The sequence below is a fragment of the Lissotriton helveticus genome, chromosome 2_1 (genome assembly GCF_964261635.1).
Source record: "Lissotriton helveticus chromosome 2_1, aLisHel1.1, whole genome shotgun sequence".
NCBI classification, from domain to species: Eukaryota; Metazoa; Chordata; class Amphibia; order Caudata; family Salamandridae; genus Lissotriton; species Lissotriton helveticus.
Genome location: NC_136059.1, coordinates 473,917,324 through 473,937,062, shown reverse-complemented (window position 1 = coordinate 473,937,062; position 19,739 = coordinate 473,917,324). Strand labels below are relative to the sequence as shown.

Here is a 19,739-nt window from a genome sequence, read left to right as displayed (position 1 = left end):
CCTTGTCTTATGGCAAATTGATGCTTATTCTTTTAACATGGGGACTGTGTTAACTTTTATTTTCCTGACTGCAAAGTGAGAACAACTTTTAACCTAAACGAGGTTACAATCTTAATGGGTTACGTGGAGTGTGAAAGGAAAGTCTGTAGGATGTCATTTTTAGCAACACACAGCAAAATGTAAATACATATAAAAGAACTGCACACATATTTCAGAATATATCAGCACTTTGGAAAGCAACATTGGAACACATTTGTGTATAATTCTGAAGTGCCATGGAAACAAAGATTTTGAAAGGATCAAAATAAATCAAGACACTTTTTCATGTTGATGCACAAATGATAAATATTCACTGAAACCTGATCTCTACAATTTATCATTTGTAGGCTATATAGTTTTATCAGTAAAACTGTATGTGCAAACTGAGTGGCCATTTCAATGAAAAATGTGCTGTGTGTAAATGACAGTGCACTACTGCGCAATGTTTTAGTAATGTATTTTCAACATTGTGCTCCACAATGCATCACCAGCTACTAAACCTTTGCCACTCTCCAGCTTAATACATTTGGCACACTTTCTTCATATTCCTTATAACTTCAGTGATGTAACATTGATGTCATCATCCCCATTCTGACAATTTTCCCAGCACCACTGGTGTGAAGGTGCCGAACTATGTCCCGAAGTCCAGTTATAAAACAAACCCTTGCAAGGATTCCCAAGTACAACTCGAGGTGAACCTTCCAGTCAGGGCACAAGTCCTTAAAAAAAGAAGTGGGGGGACGCTGTCACTGGAAGTGACGTCACGACAGGAAGTGACGTCACGAAAGGTGGCTTGTGCCATCAGACTCATTGTTCCCCTCGCTCACCCCTTAGATGTGATTGAGTCAAAGAAGCCAGCGTGTGAGCAGCATTCTGAATGAGCTCCGATCTCGCCCCAGAGAGGCCAAAGAGTGAAGTCCAGCTTTTGGGCAGGGGGAACGGCGTTCACCCGGTAAAAACCCGGTAAAATAAGTGGGGGATGCCGTCCACCCGCGTTGTACCCCGACTCGAGCCCTGCTTCCAGTATTTTTTTCTGTTGTTTTCTTTTTTTTTACTTTGCAAATCCATTTCAACAGAGAATATGCTCACTATACGTAATTATACACTATCATCACACTTGTGTATTAGATGGACTTAACGACCAGGGCTACCAACTTTGCATGTGAGGAACCATGTTTGAGGCCTGGTGTTAGCGCTGGAGAAATTGTTTAATTGCCCATGCTTAAATCCAAATTAATCTGGTGTTACATAATGTAATTTGGTGCTTATGCAAAATACCCTAATGCCTTTAGGCATGCTTGTGTTGTATAAAACTGAGATATATATATATATATATACCACTGGGCCTTGCTTGAACACACAACTGGATATAAGGCCTTACCTCCTACTCTACTGTCGAAGGGATTTTTCAGATCAAGTTTGCTAAACTCATGGGTATCAAAACCAAATGTTTTCAGAATCCCTTGCTATTTTTGTGAGCAGATGCCACAGGCCAGCAACCTGCACTGAAAAGTGTTCCAGCTCCCTGTGCAGTCCACAATCTGCCACTTCGATGGTCAGATCAACATCTTGGCCACGGTCCTATAAAGACACATCAAAGAGCGGGGTCAAGGTCACAACATTTATAAACAATTGCTGTTTGAGATGAACGCAAATATTTGTAAAAACTATGTTATTTTGGTAATTCTCATTTGAAAGCATTCCTAGTATTACATTAAAAATTACCTCTGCCTAATGTCAGTGAAAGGCAAGCTAGATGGGTCGCAGAAGTTTGTCTTTCCAAAAATTGGGTCGTCGTTCTAAAAAGTTTGGGAAGCGACTTCCTTCTGCTCTTGTAAACCAGGAATAAATACTGTGCAGGTTTTTTTTTGACAGTGCACTTAACCCCTTGTGGTAGGCTGCGCTGTAAGTAATTGCTGCTGACTCGCCAGGGGACTTGCATTTTCTATCAGGCTCCTCGAGGTGCTCGGGCTGACGTCAGAGTTCACCCCGGGAAGCGCTCGGTTTCATCCACAAATGATGCCAGTGTCGTCGTGGGGATGACAGCGCCTGTGCTCGTGAGCAGCCCGGGGTGAAGGGAGGCATTGTTGCATCCCCGGCGGTGACCTAACGCAGCCTTCCTGACAGCCTCACCTCTACGGAAGCCTCAGAGGTGTTTCCTCACATCTGGCTCTCTTCCTGACACTGGAGTTGGGAGGAATCGAGGCAACCTTTAAACATCTTACCTTGGAAACCGCGCGCAAGGAGCCGAGGCGCCCGTCAGCATCCGAGGGTCCCCGTCAGCATCCGAGGGTCCCGGCAGCAGCCGAGGGTCCCTCAGCATCCGAGGGTCCCCGTCAGCAGCCGAGGGTCCCGTCAGCATCCGAGGGTCCCCGTCAGCAGCCGAGGGTCCCGTCAGCATCCGAGGGTCCCGTCAGCACCCGAGGGTCCCCGTCAGCAGCCGAGGGTCCCGTCAGCATCCGAGGGTCCCGTCAGCATCCGAGGGTCCCGTCAGCATCCGAGGGTCCCATGTGACCCCCACGGAGAAGCCACTCGCTCTGCTCTTCTTTCCCCGGCGCTGCGAGGCTGGGGACAGCAGCGCTGCCGCTTCTTAGCCGCACAAGTTTGGGAAGAAAGGGGCTCGTCAGTCCGCATAAGTGCTTGGATTTGTCGACAGGACCAACGCTCCTAGAAGCCCGTCTCCGCGCAGACAGGACGTGGATAGAGCCATGCCGGAACCCCGCTGGCACAGTGCGAGCATCCCTGTGCCCTCGGACCCGGACAACGCGCTCTGTCCTCCGTGGAGCGCGTGACATGCGAGCGGCAGGATCAGGGGAACTTTCAGCGCCCAAACACCGCGGAATTCGATCACAAAATGAGCATTGTTATGAAGCCGAGATCTCGCTCTACTAGCTCCTTGAGGGCGACAGATGGCGCTTGGTAAGTTCCTCTTACATACCTTCAGTCAGTTTTGTGGCTTGTGTTGTTATTTCTCTCAAATTGAACAAATAATGGAACCGGGGAAGAGCGATAACACGACATGCCGAGGATCACACTATTTCGTGAAGCGAGGATATGAGTGTGAGAGTTTGGTGCAGCTTGTCAGTGTGAGGCTTTGCCCTCTTTTCATGGCACGGTGTTTATAGCTCCAGTGTGTGCTTTGGCAACGCTTTTTGAGTCTGACGCGTACTGGAATGTACATAACCCTCCCAGATTTACTTTTGACTCGGAGCGACATTGCTTTTAATGTCTGACTTCAAGGACAAAGCGTCTCCCTCGCTATTTTCTTCTCATCTTGCTTGGCACTGCGTGGCATACCTGTTTTCTTTGAATTGTCCTCTGCTGATGTAAACCAAGTTGTTCTCAAGTATGAAGCGCTAGATTAATGTTTCCATTGAGTGCATAGTGTAAAAATACCATAGTGTGTATGTGAGGCTTTTAACTAACTAATGTAATTTGAATAATTTGATCTGACTAATGTGATCGTGAGGCTTATAGAAGGGTTATTAACGGCAGCCCTGGAAATGTTGTTAGCTGGTTTCTCGTGTGAGTCTATAATTTACTTGTTTTTTGCACAGCGCCCTTCTCCCACTCGGCTGCATCTGAGCACTATGCCATTCTTGAGTTGCATAAGTGGTTATGCAATACCCGCCACCTCCACTGATGGCTGAAGAGTATTGTTGTGAAAGATTAAAAGGCTGATGTTTTTCTGTGGAATGAGAAGGGTGCAGGGCTGTTTGTTTCTCCCTCAGATGTATGTACTCTGAGGTCACAACTCTTCAGTGTATTCCCAGGATGTCTTATCAAGTTTGTCCTTCCATTGGGCCATTTAAATATCTTTGAAATGTCACGTTAACCTCATTTGGCACACATCGAGAGAGCTTGCTTGCGGTAGTTGGGAAGTACAGATTTGCCTCTGTGCTCTTTCCTCTCTTGCAACTTTCCCTGCCTGCTGCACCATCTCCCAGGAGCAAACAGCCGCAGCATTCCAGGGCTCTTCCCACAGCAATCCAAACGAGCATTTCCTACCGCGCTGATGAAGAAACAATGCCACTTATCCTGTTTTTCCCAAGATGATTGAGGGTAATTATAGCCAGCTAAGTAGAAAGGCTTGTCCAGGGATCCTTATCTTCAGTTTAAGGTTTCAGGCTCCATCGCGGAAACCTTGCTGATGCAGCCTGAAATGCATCCCCTCGTGCACAGGTGGCAGCTCGGATCACCCATATTGATTCCCTCGTCACCATGGAGAGCAGAGCACAAAATGGCTGCCCTGTGGTCTACTGAAAAGACTGGTTGGTGGTTGGGCCTAGAGGGTTTGTTGTCCAATGTGGTAGCCGCGTCCACCCCTCTGTGTGTAAAAACAGAGGTGATTGGCACAGAAGGGATGCTATTAATACCTCAGCGGTGGACTATCAGCACCCACTGCCCAAGGTGACTCCAGGGCATCTTGTCAGTGCAGTGTAGGGGTGTTTGGAGTGATGCTGTTGGGTTATTCTCGCTTTACAGGAATAGCGTTGCAAGGGTAACATCCAGAGACCAAAAGAAAGCGCTGGTTTGTGGTAGTAAGAACCAACAGAAAGAGCAGAGAATGACATGTCGATGGCACCCGACCTCAAGTGAATGTATTGATGAATTTGAGCTGAATAATCTAGTGAAAAAAGGCACAACAGACAAAGAAAAGTAACAATGTAATGGTGACTGTGCAGGCCTTTTACCGATGTATCTATCAGTCAATAAGTAGAATCAGAGGTCTACGTCACCACGTGTGCTTTCTCAGGTGTGAAGAATCCTGATAAGAATCAGGATGACACTGGATGTCCTTCCCGCCACAACATTAGTCTGGCATTAGCTTTGATGGGAAGAGTGACAGCTGTTCTCTGGGGTTCTTGGATTATTGTGGTATCTTGTGCATGCTGCAGGTCCACCTCTTGGGCTATTGGCCATTGCAGATTGGATAAACCTATGGAACAATATGGTTATCTTGGCGCATTGGCTCTGACTATTAATGCAAACCTGAGGGGGCAGTATGATGCTTGTAGCTCCTGGGCAATAAAAATCTTTGTAAAGCTGATGGGGCACTTTGATCATGGCTTCACATGGGCAGTGAGGATCTAACATAATAAGGTAAAGAAGTGTTGCACTGTTGGACCGATCTGATGCTCTTTGACGACCTTCAAAATCAATAAAGGCTCGCCTCTCTCTAATTGCGTCTGCAGCCTTATATTTATGCCGGTTTAGTGACAGATATAACCCATAGTATATCTTGTGGACATTGCATTTCATATTTTGATTGTTGCTAGCACTTGGTGGTGAGTGATAGAACACAATCTGTGCAGTTGCCTCCTTTTAAATCTACCCCCAAAGATCGGCATTGAGGAGTTCCCCTGGGCTTTTTAAGCCCCACATAGTTTAATATTTATTTGGCTCCACTGGCCAATATTGTGAAATAAAGAGGATTTGAGATCATCATGTATGCCGATGACAATCAACAAATTATTTCTATTGAAGATAAGTGTGATGAAATAAGAGATAATTTAGTTGTGTCTTTCTGAGGAGGCAGAGTGGCTGTATCTCTGCTGTCTGAAACTAAATGCAGATACATCAGAAAGGTTGTCGTTCAGAGGTGCAGAACAATTCTGAAATTGGTCATGGTGGCCAGCTATGCTAGGCCCCGCACCTACACCCAAAAAAGGGTTCACAATTTGGGCTCTCTCATTAAGAATTCTCTGTCCCTACAAGATCAAGTAACTAGGGTTCCAGGGAAAAGTTTGGGACTGCTAAGTATCCTCCAGAAATAATTCTGATGGATCCTAGTAGCTTGGAGAAGGAACATCATTTAAACTTTAATCCTCAGAATGATTGACTATGGAAATGCTGAATGTTGACATGTCCGATTATTTGTTCTCAAGGCTTTAAACTGTCCACAATATAGCTGCCAAACTTATTTGCAACATAGGGAAATGGAGCTCAGTATCTTCTTGCCTTGACCAGCTCCATTGGCTACCAGTCCGCAAATGAGCCATCTTTAAGTTACGGTGCCAAAACGCACAGAGCACTTTATGGCAACAGCCCCAGGCTATTTCTTAATAAAGTTTACAAGCCTACTCGGAATCTCAGATCAGTCACTAAAGACATTGATTTCCTGTAAAAAAATTAAGAAAACCCAGATGGGTGAACGCTATTTTAACTTCTTCCCTCAGGATCTACACACTGTGTCGGATTTGCTAACTTGCAGAAAAAAGTTGAAGACATGGGTGTATCCACTTTAGGCTGTTCATCACAACCAGTCATTGACTCAGTCCAGTGTCGGGACATCTCTCAGGGGATGACTTGGGCGCTCTACAAGTATGAAATGCAAATACAAACCTTGGGTGGCGGAGTAGCGTGTTACTCGCCGTAAAGAGCTTCATCGCCTCGTATGGGGTAGTAAGCGCTATATAAATACAACCACAATCACACTTGCAAGGTTTCCTTCTCCTCACCCTGCCTTCAAGAATAACGGTGCTCCTATCCTTCGAGCCTCAGTGTGCAGTCTGCACTCAGGGTTACTGCAGGGGGCTCCCTCCCGGACCTCACTCTGCCACCAGGAATGTCTGACTATTTTCCCCCACTGAGTATCACTCTCTATTGTGGGATTTTAGGATTTTTTCCCCAGCACCTTTAAGACTTATTGTGCACACGGGAGTATATTGGGTTTTTCTGTGGGTGTTCAGCATTTCTTCAGGCATCCCTCTGCCAGCCTCTCTTCCACAGAGTGCCTGCCCCCTCCCTCTGGCTCCGTGCAGTGAGGGCTAATGAGGCTGGGGCGGCCCCCTGCACAGCCCGGCATGACCAGCTGCTCCTCCCATGATGCTCTCCTCTGCTGGATCCGGAGGCTGTGAGTGGCTGCAGCCCTCCCTGTGCCTGCCTTGCCCCAGAGCTCGTCAGCAGTCTCTGCCCCCTTGGCACCTGCTCCTCGCCAGGTGGGCTGGCTAACTTTGACCTCAGGTGTGATCAGCGTCCCTGCAGGCGCAGCCTAGTCTTTCCCGCTCCCCTACTAGTCAGGGAATACCTGTAAAATACAAGACTCCTTTCTCGTGCGATGGCGCTCTCAAGGGAACATCACCAGTGGACTAGATTTATTGCTGGAATTTTTCTTTTCCAGTTTGTTTTTCTCTTCTACACTTCTTTGTGGTTTATACATGTATAATGAATCTGATTTCCGCTGCTTTGTTCTTTGCACCTGTCTTCACGCCTCAAAGGCATGTACAGAACGCGCCGCCATTTTTAGTACAAGAAAGGTAGCGCATGGTTCAAGAACATCGGCCTGGGGTCAGGCTGTGCGGTGTTTCGACCTGAGTACCGCCGGGGAGGAGGGGAGGTTTTTCTTTACCTCATAAGAATAAACATCTGTTTCATCATACAATAAAGGCAGAGTGTCGGTGCGTTCGAGCAGCTAAGCTTTCAGAGTTGAAGACAGTGCAGTATTTAATTTACTGTTGTCCGTATATAAATTAAACATACCTGTGCACTTCTTTGAGTGTTCAGATCCGTAGAGTAGATAGCTCGTGGGGCATAGTTGCAGAAGTGGCTTGGTTCTGAGGAGTTTGGACTCTCCTATGCAGGTGGTTACCTTCATGTTGATTGGCTGCCTGACTCTTGAGAGTTCCTGGCCCTCGCACAGATGGCTGTTCTGATTGCTTTGTAGCCACGCGCTTTTGACTGAAGACACTGATTGGCAGCAGCATCTGGTGCAGGTATGAAGGTGTCCGCGGAGTCTGCGATAACCGGAAGCAAGAGCAATAAAGGATCCGGAAGTGATTGACAGTGGTTTATTCTTAGCGGTCACACAGAGGGGTCCAGCATGGATGCTCTGAGTAGGCGAAGCTACTTTTGAGCTGGCTTTATACGGGTTCTGGATGTTGAAGGGAGGGTTGCAGTTGTGTGCAAGCATGTTGTCGGTTTCACGTGGTGCATGGCTGTGCAAGCAGTGGAGGTCAGAAGGAAATGTATGTGAGCTGGTGTGTGTGTGGGTGCTCGCGCTGATGTATGTCTGTCTGTTTGTGTATGTGATGATGTGTCTCTGTGTGTATTTGTGTGTCTATCTGTCTGTGTCCACTTGTTCATCTCAGCAATATATTATCCTATGATATGCCAACAACTGTGCCTCACATTCAGAAGGTGTGACCACCTCTCGTGCAGCACATGAAGTGTGTGTGCGCGCGTGCATGTGTGTTTGCTGGTTTGTGCTTGTGTCTGACTATGTGTGCATGCGCTTGCCTCTGTATGTGTGTGTGCATGCACTGGTGTGTGTTTGGTGGTGTATGTGCATGGTGGTATGTGTATTCGCGCACTGTTGTGTTTGTGTGATGGTGTGTCCATGTGTGTTTGTTTGTTCATCTCTGCAGTAAAACAGACTAAACGGTGCAGACAACTGTGCCTCACATTCAGATGGTGGGACCACCTCTCATGCAGCACCTGAAGTGTGTGTGTGGGTGTGGGCTGATGACTGTGTGTGTGATTTTTGTGTGTGTGCGCACAGTGGCGTGTGTGTGCGCACGCTGGTGTGTGATTGCTGCTGTGTATGTGTGTTCATCTCTGCAGTATAACAGACTGTGCTCTGCCAACAACCCTGTCTCCCATTCAGAAGGCGAGACCCCCTCTCGTGCAGTGCCCGCAGCGCTTCTTGTGGTTGTTGTGTTGATGGTCCAAAGCAACGTCACACCCTCAGTGGCCTGATGGAGCTGGCAGGCTGGAGGTGATAACCATACTGGCTGGACCCAGCCAACGCTTGTAACAGGGTATCCCGTAAATCTTTATCAAAGGACTACTATGAATTTAAAATAACATCATCATTACAGAACTCACGCATGGGGTCTCTAACACATTCATTTATTCAATCTAAAGACTCCTATCAACGGGAACTTGTCCTTGACAAAATATGCCTGTTCTGACAAGAAAACTATTTCTACAGTGGAGGTACGGCACACTCCCCCTCAAAGCATTTAGCAGTACCTGGTCCCATCCCTCCACCCCAGAGCTATGTCCAGCATGCTCGTATCAACAGGAAACCGATTTGCATGTCATCTTTTTCTGTAAGGCCTATCAGAAACCAAGAAAGTATTGGCTTGTTCCCCTACTTAAAATTCTGGGTTTCAGGCACTACTTGCCTGCCTACAGAATATTAAAAACGGACGTATCGTCTCCAATTGTGTTTACGGTAGCCAAATTTCTAACTGCGATGTGGCATATTCGTACTTGCTGTACGCGCTGACATAGACTAGGCACAGTTTTAAAATTGCATTCATGTATTCCTGATTTCTAACTGAAACACAGTGCACATAATCTCTGTCATTTTAAAAATCCAATGTGTGATGTATGATAGGTAAACTTCTGTTATTGTCTGATTTGTTCACCAGGATGGAAACTGTATAGCCTTTTTAATCATTGTCAACAGATTTGTAATAACCATTTGTACTGTTTAATTATTTGGATGCTACCTTTTATGATCTATTTGATCGAAATAAAGGAAATAAAATGAAATGATAACCATACCATCATATCCTTTCGCATGATTCTATTCTCCTCTGCTTTGCTCAAACAAAAGTTCCTCCAAACATCTGTTTGCAAGTATTGGGTGCTCTATGAACTGAAGGTAGCTGGCCTAGCTCCGGTGTGATGGGGCTAGATCCGAGGCAGAAACAGGGTGGTTGAGATAACCCATGATAAAGTAAATACAGAAAACAGCAAACTTGGCTTCCAAATATTATAAGATTCCATTATTTTGAGTATGTGAGGCTACCCTCGATATACTTTGATTCATGACACAGACCTAACATTGGAAAACGTAAATATCGTCACTAGTGTTTAGTTCTGGCTAGCGCAAATCCAGAGCATTTATTTAGCATAACTTTAATTCTAGACAAAATAGTACACTCTCCAGCTGGAAAAACAGCTATTACTACGCTGACAGAGGCATGGGGAGAGGAAAGAGCACCTGATTGTCCGTTCAGGAAAAATGCTTTGTTTGCCCTAGAAATTTTCCAAAACAAAGTCCCAGAAAAGATAGCATGTTATTACAGGTGTCTCTTGCAGACAGACTCCCTTAGCTATCTGGGGTGGAGATGGGGTGGAGATGTGCCCAAACAGGTGCAGTGATATTACTGTTTCCTGGTAAAATTATACAATAATATCACACAAAGAATCACCAATACTGTGACATTCCAGTTTCTTGCATGTATGTGTTCTCATTAGGTCTGGCGTAGCCAAGACCTTTTCATTGTACTAAAATGATAGGTATAATATACCTACTTATAGGGACTTTCAACCAGCCGTCTTCATCCATTAGTCTGTTAATGTGTCAATCACATTTTTCTTCCACCCTCTACAATATACAGCGTGGGGCAGTGGGCTGGTCAGCTTTCGACATTGGCTAACATCACTGTTGGTGACAGCATAACTCCCTTTCACAAGCAGCACATCCACAAAAAAGTAGTTTCCTTGCTTTTTTGAGACCAAACATATTTTTGCTTTAAGTCAGTGTTATTGTTTAGATTCACAAGAGTCCAACAGCTTTACCAGTATTACATTTTTGAAACAACTTATTACAAAACAAGCATTGATGAAGCGAAAATGCTGGCAGCCAATACTAGACCTATTGCCTTCACCAATGTTAATTTTTAAATTGAATCAATACCGTCTCTTTTCTGGACAGTATTAATATGTTGAATGAAACTAAACTATAACACTTCTTTATCCAGCACTGATAAGATCTGGTGTGCAGTTTTTGCTATGATAACTCTACACCAGAAATCATAATATGCGTGTTGATAAGATGTAGGCATTGTGCCAGCAGTTACCACAGTGTACATAATGTAGTGCACCTCTGAAGGAAGCAGGACCCTGGGGGCAGTTTCTAGCGGAAGCAAATATGAAGGCATGTGCTCAGCTTTGATTGCAGTGCTTTTCACTTATCGAATGGATGAATGTAAGTTTGAGGTAGCCAAGGGTAGAAGCAACTGTCCCTGGATTGTCTTAGGCATTCCAATGCGCAAAATTATTTTTGGGGGTTTACCTTCTAGCACAAAGATTGTTTTGCACTGAAAAGCTGCCTCAAAGTATTGCAAACCAGCGCATTACTCTGCACTAAGAACGTTTCCATGCAACCACCCATTGTTTTTGATGCAAAACACTACCAACTAACAATAGTAGACAGGGTACTGCACCAAATACGAATGCCACTTAGAAGCAGGCTTTAAAAGGAGTAATGCTTTTATTTCTCCTAAATTTGCAGACTTGGCATGTGTACTGTAATGTTGAGTGCTGCGTTGTATTCTTTGATATGTTTCTAAATCTGGGCCTAAGTGTCTTCTTGATTTTCTGTTCTTCTTTCCACACCTGGCCATTGCATTAGCCCCTCTGCAGCAAAAAGGAGACTGTTGATGGCCTTAAGGTGGAACAAGTGGTCCACCCCAGGGGTTGAAGAGTGCTTGATGTCACTTTTACTATCCCAGCCATTTTGGTGAATCACCGTCCATGACTGTGTAATCAATTTATCGAGACCTAGGCGAAGCAGGATGTGTTGTCCACTTTATGTGTAAAATTTAGTATTGAGGTCCAATCTTTTGGGCACAGTTACTAACATAGCGCTTCCTTGTGAAGGAGACATTTTTCTTTTCAAAATAGAACTGAAATAGAGAAACGTCCCTTCAAATACTGCAAAGGCAGTGTGCGAGGTACACAAGTAATCAAGACATATGAACTGAGAGGTCCGCAGGACACCTGCTGTCATGAGATTTTAGATCCTGACCACATCAACTCAATCTTCCATTCTTCCGAGGCTAGTAAATTGGTGCCCTTGAATTGAGTAATAATAACTAGGCGTGGGAGAAATTGCAAAGTTCATGACCTCAAAACTACACATTTAGTGTCAGTTATTTAGGATTAAAAGTGTCCCTATCTACAGTGGAGATTTCTCTCCTGCCGCACAGGGACTGGAGCAATAGGCGCATACCATTTTTGTTGTCCGCGCCATCTCTTTGTCCCATGGCGGATCCCCTGGAAAAGGAGATGACGCAAACCAGTGGATGCCATTGTGTTTTGCCTCCATAGCTCAGATGACAGCAGGGTACTACAGATCGCCACAGCCTGATGTCCCATCCCTGTTGAGAGCACCATCTGGCTGTAGGTATATGGGGATTGGATTATCCTGGGGTGGGGGAAATCAATGGAAAGTCATTCGTTTTCTCGAAGTGTGAAATATCCTGAATTTCCTCCCTGCTAATAATAGCACCTGGTGCTGACTGAGCTTGGGATGGCAGTATGGTATGAAGTGCGCTATAAAAGAAGATTTTATTAAGTGTCATGAGTTCTTCCAGATTTGCCACATACATGTTCGACTTTCTTTGTGCCAATTTGAATATGCTGATTTAAGTGTGTGTTGGAAATAGTGTGTTAGCAGTTCCTGTGTGTTCTTATGTTGCACTACTGTTGTGGGATGGCACCTTTTAGGTCAAGCCTAGAGTCAGTGCACATGTGCTGCTTTGCGAGTCATGCTGTAATCCCTTTGTGCTGTTGAACCACGCCCACCACTTTCCATTTGTCCCTTCGTGTGCCTTTCTGTAGTCCTTTCTTTTTACTGGTGAAACGCTACTCGCTGTCCCACCTTTGGGTGTGTTTTCGCTTCAGTGGGGACTTTCCCTGTTATATGTGTCCTTACGCTTAAATTAATTTATTGTTTGTTCAGGCACTCTTTTATTTGCATAGAATGGTCCCATGATGTCTCTTGCTTGCTGCTCTCGTTTTCCTTTAAGCATATCTACGAAATGCTCCTATCTGCTAATGCCTGTCAGGTTGCCTTTGCTCCCGCCCCTTCCTTTTGTCAGTGTTCAACACCTCCCTCATTTTAGTGCTAATAAACTTTCTGGCATGGTTTTAGTTACATTTGAAATGGTTCTTGTCTGCGTTTCTGTAGGCATGGGAGAGTCGATGCCGAGACTCCAAACTCTTTCCCAGTTCCAAAGTCGGCAGCTCTTCGTGGTATGCCACGTCCTCTCACACAAAAAACGGCATCTTTTAGTGTTTTGGTATTTGTATTATTTTCCATGCATGCCTTAATTAAAGTAAATAGATTCAATTCTTACAAACATGCTAATTTGCCCATGTTTATTCTGGGAGTAATCATTTTCCCACCACTTTACATAATTGCAGACTACTTCAGAATGGGCACTACATTTATGTCAAAACCCAGTCTAGTACTTTGTCCTTCCTTTATTTCCATGGTGACGTCTGCTTAGCAATGGAAACCTTGAGTTTTCTATTGTTCTTTTAATTTTCCCAGCTAGTTCGTCAACGGCGATTGGCTGAAATGGCAGGAGCTCCTTCTGGTCAGTGGTTGGCTGGATGCTGTGGAGCGTTGTGCCATACATTGTTTTTCTTGCGGCTGCTTGTGGATTCTGGAAATAGTTAACTCTCCGCTTTAACTGTGATTTTAGTACATTACATAAAGAAATTCACTTGTTTTACTTGTGGCTGCATGTGAATTTTAGAAATCAGTAACTCTCCGGTTTAACAGAAATATGAGTACGTTATGTGGATGAAATACCTTGCTAGTGGAATCCTGGAATGTTCTGGACAATGTCTTACAGTGAATTATGGTTTCTACTTGAAACTTCGATAAGTCACAAAAGGATTGCTTGTTTGACGTGCAAAGAATCATATTAAAGTTCTCAAAATCATGATGTTTCATGACCCACCCTGAGCTCCAACACTGGCTTCCTGTGATCTTTCCATTTGGTACAATTGTACAGCTATTTTGTGTAGAGGGCCTATGTATTTTTGTTTGTTTTTTGCAATTAAACAGTGTTGTAGCAAGGGTGGGGCTGTCCGCCCTGGGCTGCACGAGTTTTGGGGGTGGCAGCTTCCCCCAGCTCTTACTTGCTGTCTCCAGCGAACCACCCCCGCTTTTCAGTGGGGCCCTGCGGTGCGGCAAAAGCAAGGACCGCATTGGGCGGTCTAAGGTCTAGCTACATCACTGCAAAAAAAAAATACATAAACACAAATGGTTATGGGAAAAGTGATGTTCCTGTCAAGTATGTCCTTTCTGTCTCTTTATTCGGAAACTACCCCTCATATTACACAATCTCCCCCTGGCTACTGCTGCAGTACACACTAAAATATGTAACCCGTGGCGCAGCTGAGTCAAGCCATCCATTGACAGATCACAACACTTGGCCGCGCCAGAAAGCTGTGATCAAATATATATGAGGACATGATCCATGCAAGTGTGTTCCCGCCACTGGTGCTTGTTGACTGTGAAAGCCAAACATCATTATAGGGTGAGATAAAACACTCAGGATATGAACACAATTTTTGAAAGACAACTGCCCAGGTCTCATGCTGAAGCTGTCACTGGGAAATACGGACCTCTCCGTCCAGGTGCAAAGCAAAATGATTTAGAATCAATTCCATTTTGCAACAGGCATTGATTTTTACCAAAGCAAATTAGTGAACTGTAGTGTATCCTTCACCTTCATGGGTCCTAGAGACGAGTATGAGAAGCTTCTGCTTACTACCTGCTCCACACAGGCAGGATGCAGACACATAAGGAAATACCACACTTCCCTTCTCTGCGTCTAGCATTCAGCAGCATTTTTGTGATATTCCCACACCCTTATTCTAATCCTGGACAATGCAATGCGAGTTACCTTTACAATTTTTGAGTAGCCCTTGGTCATAAAAGACAGAAAGTGTGGTGTCGCTGGTCAGTGCAGTATCCCTGTCAGATAGAGGGTTACGGTGACTTTTGAGACTGTGACAATGACAATGACCATGACCATGTGCATCTCAAATCAATTAATCACAAAGAAGCCCTTTCAAATCACAATGCAATATTTTACGTCAATGTACTGGTCTTATACAGATGCTAAAAAACAAAGTGGACAAACCCACTAGTCTAGATGACTCCGTTTTGCTTTTCGAGTGCCAGAAACCCACTAGGTTTGTAAAAAGAACCCTCACCCACCAACCTAGTTGGTGGCATGCTTCATCATAGGGTTCCCAAATAGGTAGCCGAATGCCACCCGGTTGTGCTTCAATGCCTGATTACCGCGGAGCGGAATTGATGTTGAGTGTGAAGGAAGTGCTAATAAAGTGGTGCAAGTTAAAAATGTCTCTGGGAATCCTTACTGATTAATTATTTATTCCCAGCAACCCAGGACAAGGTTAAAATCAAAATGATGATAACATGTAAGATTAATTGGTCTTGGTTATCCAAATGGTCATAATACAGATGCCTCAATCTACGTTTATCAAATATGAATTTCCTACTCCTTGTATCATACACGTCGCTGTAGGCTGGGCTCTACCCATCCCCCAAAGAACCAGCAAAATTCAAAATAAAGACTTAGCACGGGTTACCTGTCACAGACACCCACTAGATAAAAGTCTAAGATTAGAGTTCAGCTGACACAAACTGGGATAATCAGTAACATTACAACACATTATAAAGTAATGGTATAAAGCGATGACAGCGAAAAAAGTGGGCAAGCATAAAAGGTAAAGCTGGGTGGCAGATGATGGGCATGCAAAAAATGCTCAAGAATGTTTGTGTCCTTATCTAGAAAAAGTATTTTTGGGACAGATATTAAACAAGCATTAGAAATGCAATCGGGCTCGGATTTATTTGAGTTTGAGCTAATGGCATTGTAAATGCCAATGTATTGTTGCTATGTGTTATGGAGTGTGTTCATGTGGTGTGTACTGCCAGTGATCTCCTTGTGAGTGTGAGAATATTGCACCGTTACTGCCTGTGATGTCCTTCTTGTGAGTGTGAGGAGCTTGCACCTCTGCTGCCTGTGGTCTCCTTGTGAGTGCAAGAAGATTGCACTGCTGCTGCCTGTGATGTCGTTCTTGTGAGTGTGAGAAGCTTGCACCACTGCTGCTTGTGATGTCCTTGTGAGTGGGAGAAGCTTGCACCTCAGCTGCCTGTGGTCTCCTTGTGAGTGTAAGAAGCTTGCACAGCTGCTGCCTGTGATGTCCTTCGTGCGAGTGTGAGAAGCTTGCACCGCTGCTGCCTGTGAGTATGAGAAGATTGCATTGAGCATCTCTGTGCTGTGCCTGTTCTTTGTAAGGGACTCTTGCTCTGTTGCTGCTGCTGCCTTGGCACAGTACCTGCTGTGAGTGTGTAAGGGAAGTTTGCACCGCTGCTGCTTGTGATGTCGTTCTTGCGAGTGTGAGAAGCTTGCACCTCTGCTGCCTGTGGTCTCCTTGTGAGTGTAAGAAGCTTGCACAGCTGCTGCCTGTGATGTCCTTCTTGTGAGTGTGAGAAGCTTGCACCGCTGCTGCTTGTGATGTCCTTCTTGTGAGTGGGAGAAGCTTGCACCTCAGCTGCCTGTGGTCTCCTTGTGAGTGTAAGAAGCTTGCACAGCTGCTGCCTGTGATGTACTACTCACTACTCTACTCTACTCACTACTCTGCACTCACTACTCACTACTCTGCACTCACTACTCACTACTCTACTCACTACTCTAGTCACTACTCTGCACTCACTACTCTACTCACTACTCTACTCACTACTCTACTCACTACTCTACTGACTACTCTACTCACTAGTCTACTCACTACTCACTACTCTGCACTCACTACTCACTACTCACTACTCTCCACTCACTACTCTACTCACTACTCACTACTCTACTCACTACTTTCTACTCACTACTCTACTCACTACTCATTACTCTGCACTCACTACTTTACTCACTACTCTACTCTACTCACCTCACTACTCTACTCACTACTCTACTCACTACTAACTACTCAACTCACTACTCTACTCACTACTCTGCACTCACTACTCACTACTCACCTCACTACACTACTCACTACTCTCTTCTCACTACTCACTACTCTGCACTCACTACTTTACTCACTACTCTACTCTACTCACCTCACTACTCTACTCACTACTCTGCACTCACTACTCACTACTCACCTCACTACTCTATTCACTACTCACTACTCTACTCACTACTCACTACTCTACTCACTACTCTACTCACTACTCTACTCACTACTCACTACTCTGCTCACTACTCTGCACTCACAACTCACTACTCTAGTCACTACTCTGCACTCACTACTCACTACTCTACTCACTTCTCACTACCCTACTCACTACTCTGCACTCACTACTCACTACTCTACTCACTACTCACTACTCTACTCTCTACTCACTACTCTACTACTCTACTCACTACTCTACTCTCTACTCTACTCACTACTCTACTCACTACTCTACTCACTACTCTACTCACTATGAGATGGAACTTTTCTCATTCTCAAAGTACCTTTCATAGGAATACATGTTGAGCTACTCAAAGAGCGGCAGTGAGACTGACAACAAGTACCAATAAAGAACGTAAAAAGACGTGGTGTTTTATGAACGAGAATTTAGTTCAGTTGTTCTAAATCTTAAATGCTGCCTTGAGCAGTTTGTATTAGGAACATTTAATTGTCGGGTCAAAATTGCATTTTAAAATATGCTGCTTAAGTTTTATTAAAAATAAACGTTGTACTTTTTCGTGTATAAATTCCTTATAATGCGACATGGGTAATAGTTATAAATTAGCCAAATATGCATTGTTCAATTACGCTGAGAAAAAAGGCGATAATGACAGTCGGGTGTTATCACTCCAGATTCCCAGCCTGCTCATTTGGAAGAATTTGCGATATTCCATAGACAATTATTTATTTTTGTATATTTTTACCATCTTAAAGTCGTGCTTGAGGTGAGGAAATCCTTTCTTCAAAATCACGGATCAATCGCACTTGAGGAAATACCAACTAACAACACTGACACTTGAGGGTCTATATCATCACATCAGCTCTTTGATAACTTCTCATAACCGTGTTTACAATTATGTGTCAGTATTATTTACGGTTTATCCAAGCAGACAATTTTGGCACATACGAAGAGAGCTGTTAAAGCAATGAATGGCTGGGCCTTTTCTAATAAACAGGGAAGCTGCACATAGTGCCAGTGATTTTCTCTATTTACATTCCGATAAATAACAGCAGGAACTGTCCAGACCAATATGCAAGTTCACAAGTTTCAAGTGTGTGTTCTTGAGTCAATTGGTAGCCTGACGGAATTTAGACATCATAACTGCCTGTTTTGGTTGTTTGAAATAACATTGCGATGTTGGAGGCGTCATGTCACTTCGTGTTCGTGGGGAGACGGGGGCTCCTTCTCGTACTGCTGGAAGGGGCGTGGGCATGAATGGGGGCGCCGTGGGGATGGGACTGTGCAGGGCCTGTGAAGTCACTGGCCCGAGCTTTTCGGGGCGGTGTGTGCAGGGCGCGCTGACAGCCCGGCCGCGGCCGCCCTTCTTTGCCGCTTCCCGGGGCTGTTTCTCCAAATGGAATAGCTTTGTTTCCTAGATGGATCCGGCTGGCGGCAGATTCTTATAATAACAAATATAGTCATGAAAATGAGATACAAAAAGTGCCGAAATTACAATAAAAGCGGGGTTCCCGTAACGGAAGAGAAGGGAGCCAGGCAGCGCGCTGCCCGGGTCCTGGACTGGTAATTGAGCCCGAGCCGGTGATGTCTAAATCAGGCGGGGAGACGGGGGGTGAGCCAGAGAGCCGCAGAGCAGCTCCCCGGGCCGGCAGGAAGGAGCCGCACACGGCGTCTATGCCTGTGTGCACGTGAGGAGGACGCGCGCCCGACAAACACACTGCTAGATGGTGAACGCGCGCACACCATCTGGAATGCATTACACGGCCACCCTGACAGCTCCTAATTAAGATGAATGCACTTTCGAGCACGTAACCGCACGAAATATGCCCAAAATGGCGCCCGAACATTACAACTGCCCAATAGCATCAAGACTACTAAAAATACATCACCGCGAACACCAATGACCATTCAGATAATAAAAAAATTCAGGAATGTGTCTTTCCCGAGGCCTTAACACACTTTTTTTTCTTTCTGTAGTAATAGGATCTCAGGCTCCGCCCGAGCCCTAAAAACGGCATCCAAGTCAGTTCTTCCAAAAATGATAATACTCATGGCTCAGTTGAGCCGGGAGTCCTGCTTTGACTCAGACCAGATTCACATTTAATGTGTTTCTAAGGATGGATCTCTTGACTTCTCATGTGTTTCTAGCTTCTACATACATAGTCATGTGAAACACACTCTTCAGGCATGCTCTGTCTTTTGAGAGCACATTCATATTTACATTTGTGTGTCATAGTGCTATTGACTCTAATTGATACCTACTGATTCCCTGATCTCTTAGCAGATTGCTTCTAGTGAATTGAAAGGCAAAGGGCAGGTTGGGATATACCGCGCTACGTTGCTTTAAAAGAAAACACAGTTGCACATTTTATTTTGTTTTATTTACTGATCCAACTTGGATCAGTAACTAAAATATATATTTTTTAAAACGCTGCATCATTTTGTAGGCATGTGCATGTGTGGTGCGCATACCTACAAAATGACGCAGGTGGCCACTTTTTTTTGTTTTTACTCCAGCCATGCTGCAGAACATCAGGATGCTGTGCAGCGTGGCTAAAAACCATTGGCAAAGCCACCAGTTTACAAAGGCGAGACCTATTAGCTTTGCCAATGCTTGTTTATGTATGAAATGGGGGAAGAGTCATCATTTCCGGTATGGTTCAAGAAGCCACCAGCGAATGTAATCATGCTCATTCAGATGTTTAGAACCGTGGGTGCCTGG

General features: G+C 44.8%; 1 protein-coding gene across 2 annotated transcripts in view; it reads left to right on the top strand.

Moving 5' to 3' along the window:
• Positions 1-19,739, top strand: part of PDE4D (phosphodiesterase 4D) — a 1,494,598-nt gene that overhangs the window by 733,644 nt on the left and 741,215 nt on the right. Inside the window, exon 1 of one of the 2 annotated variants that reach the window (XM_078675126.1) lies at positions 2,828-2,958. The exons of the other annotated variant lie outside the window; for it this stretch is intronic. Coding sequence (XP_078531252.1) covers positions 2,894-2,958 — 65 coding nt within the window. The 5' untranslated portion in view covers positions 2,828-2,893. Of the gene's footprint in view, positions 1-2,827; positions 2,959-19,739 lie in introns of those variants that run through there. 2 annotated transcript variants of the gene reach the window in all.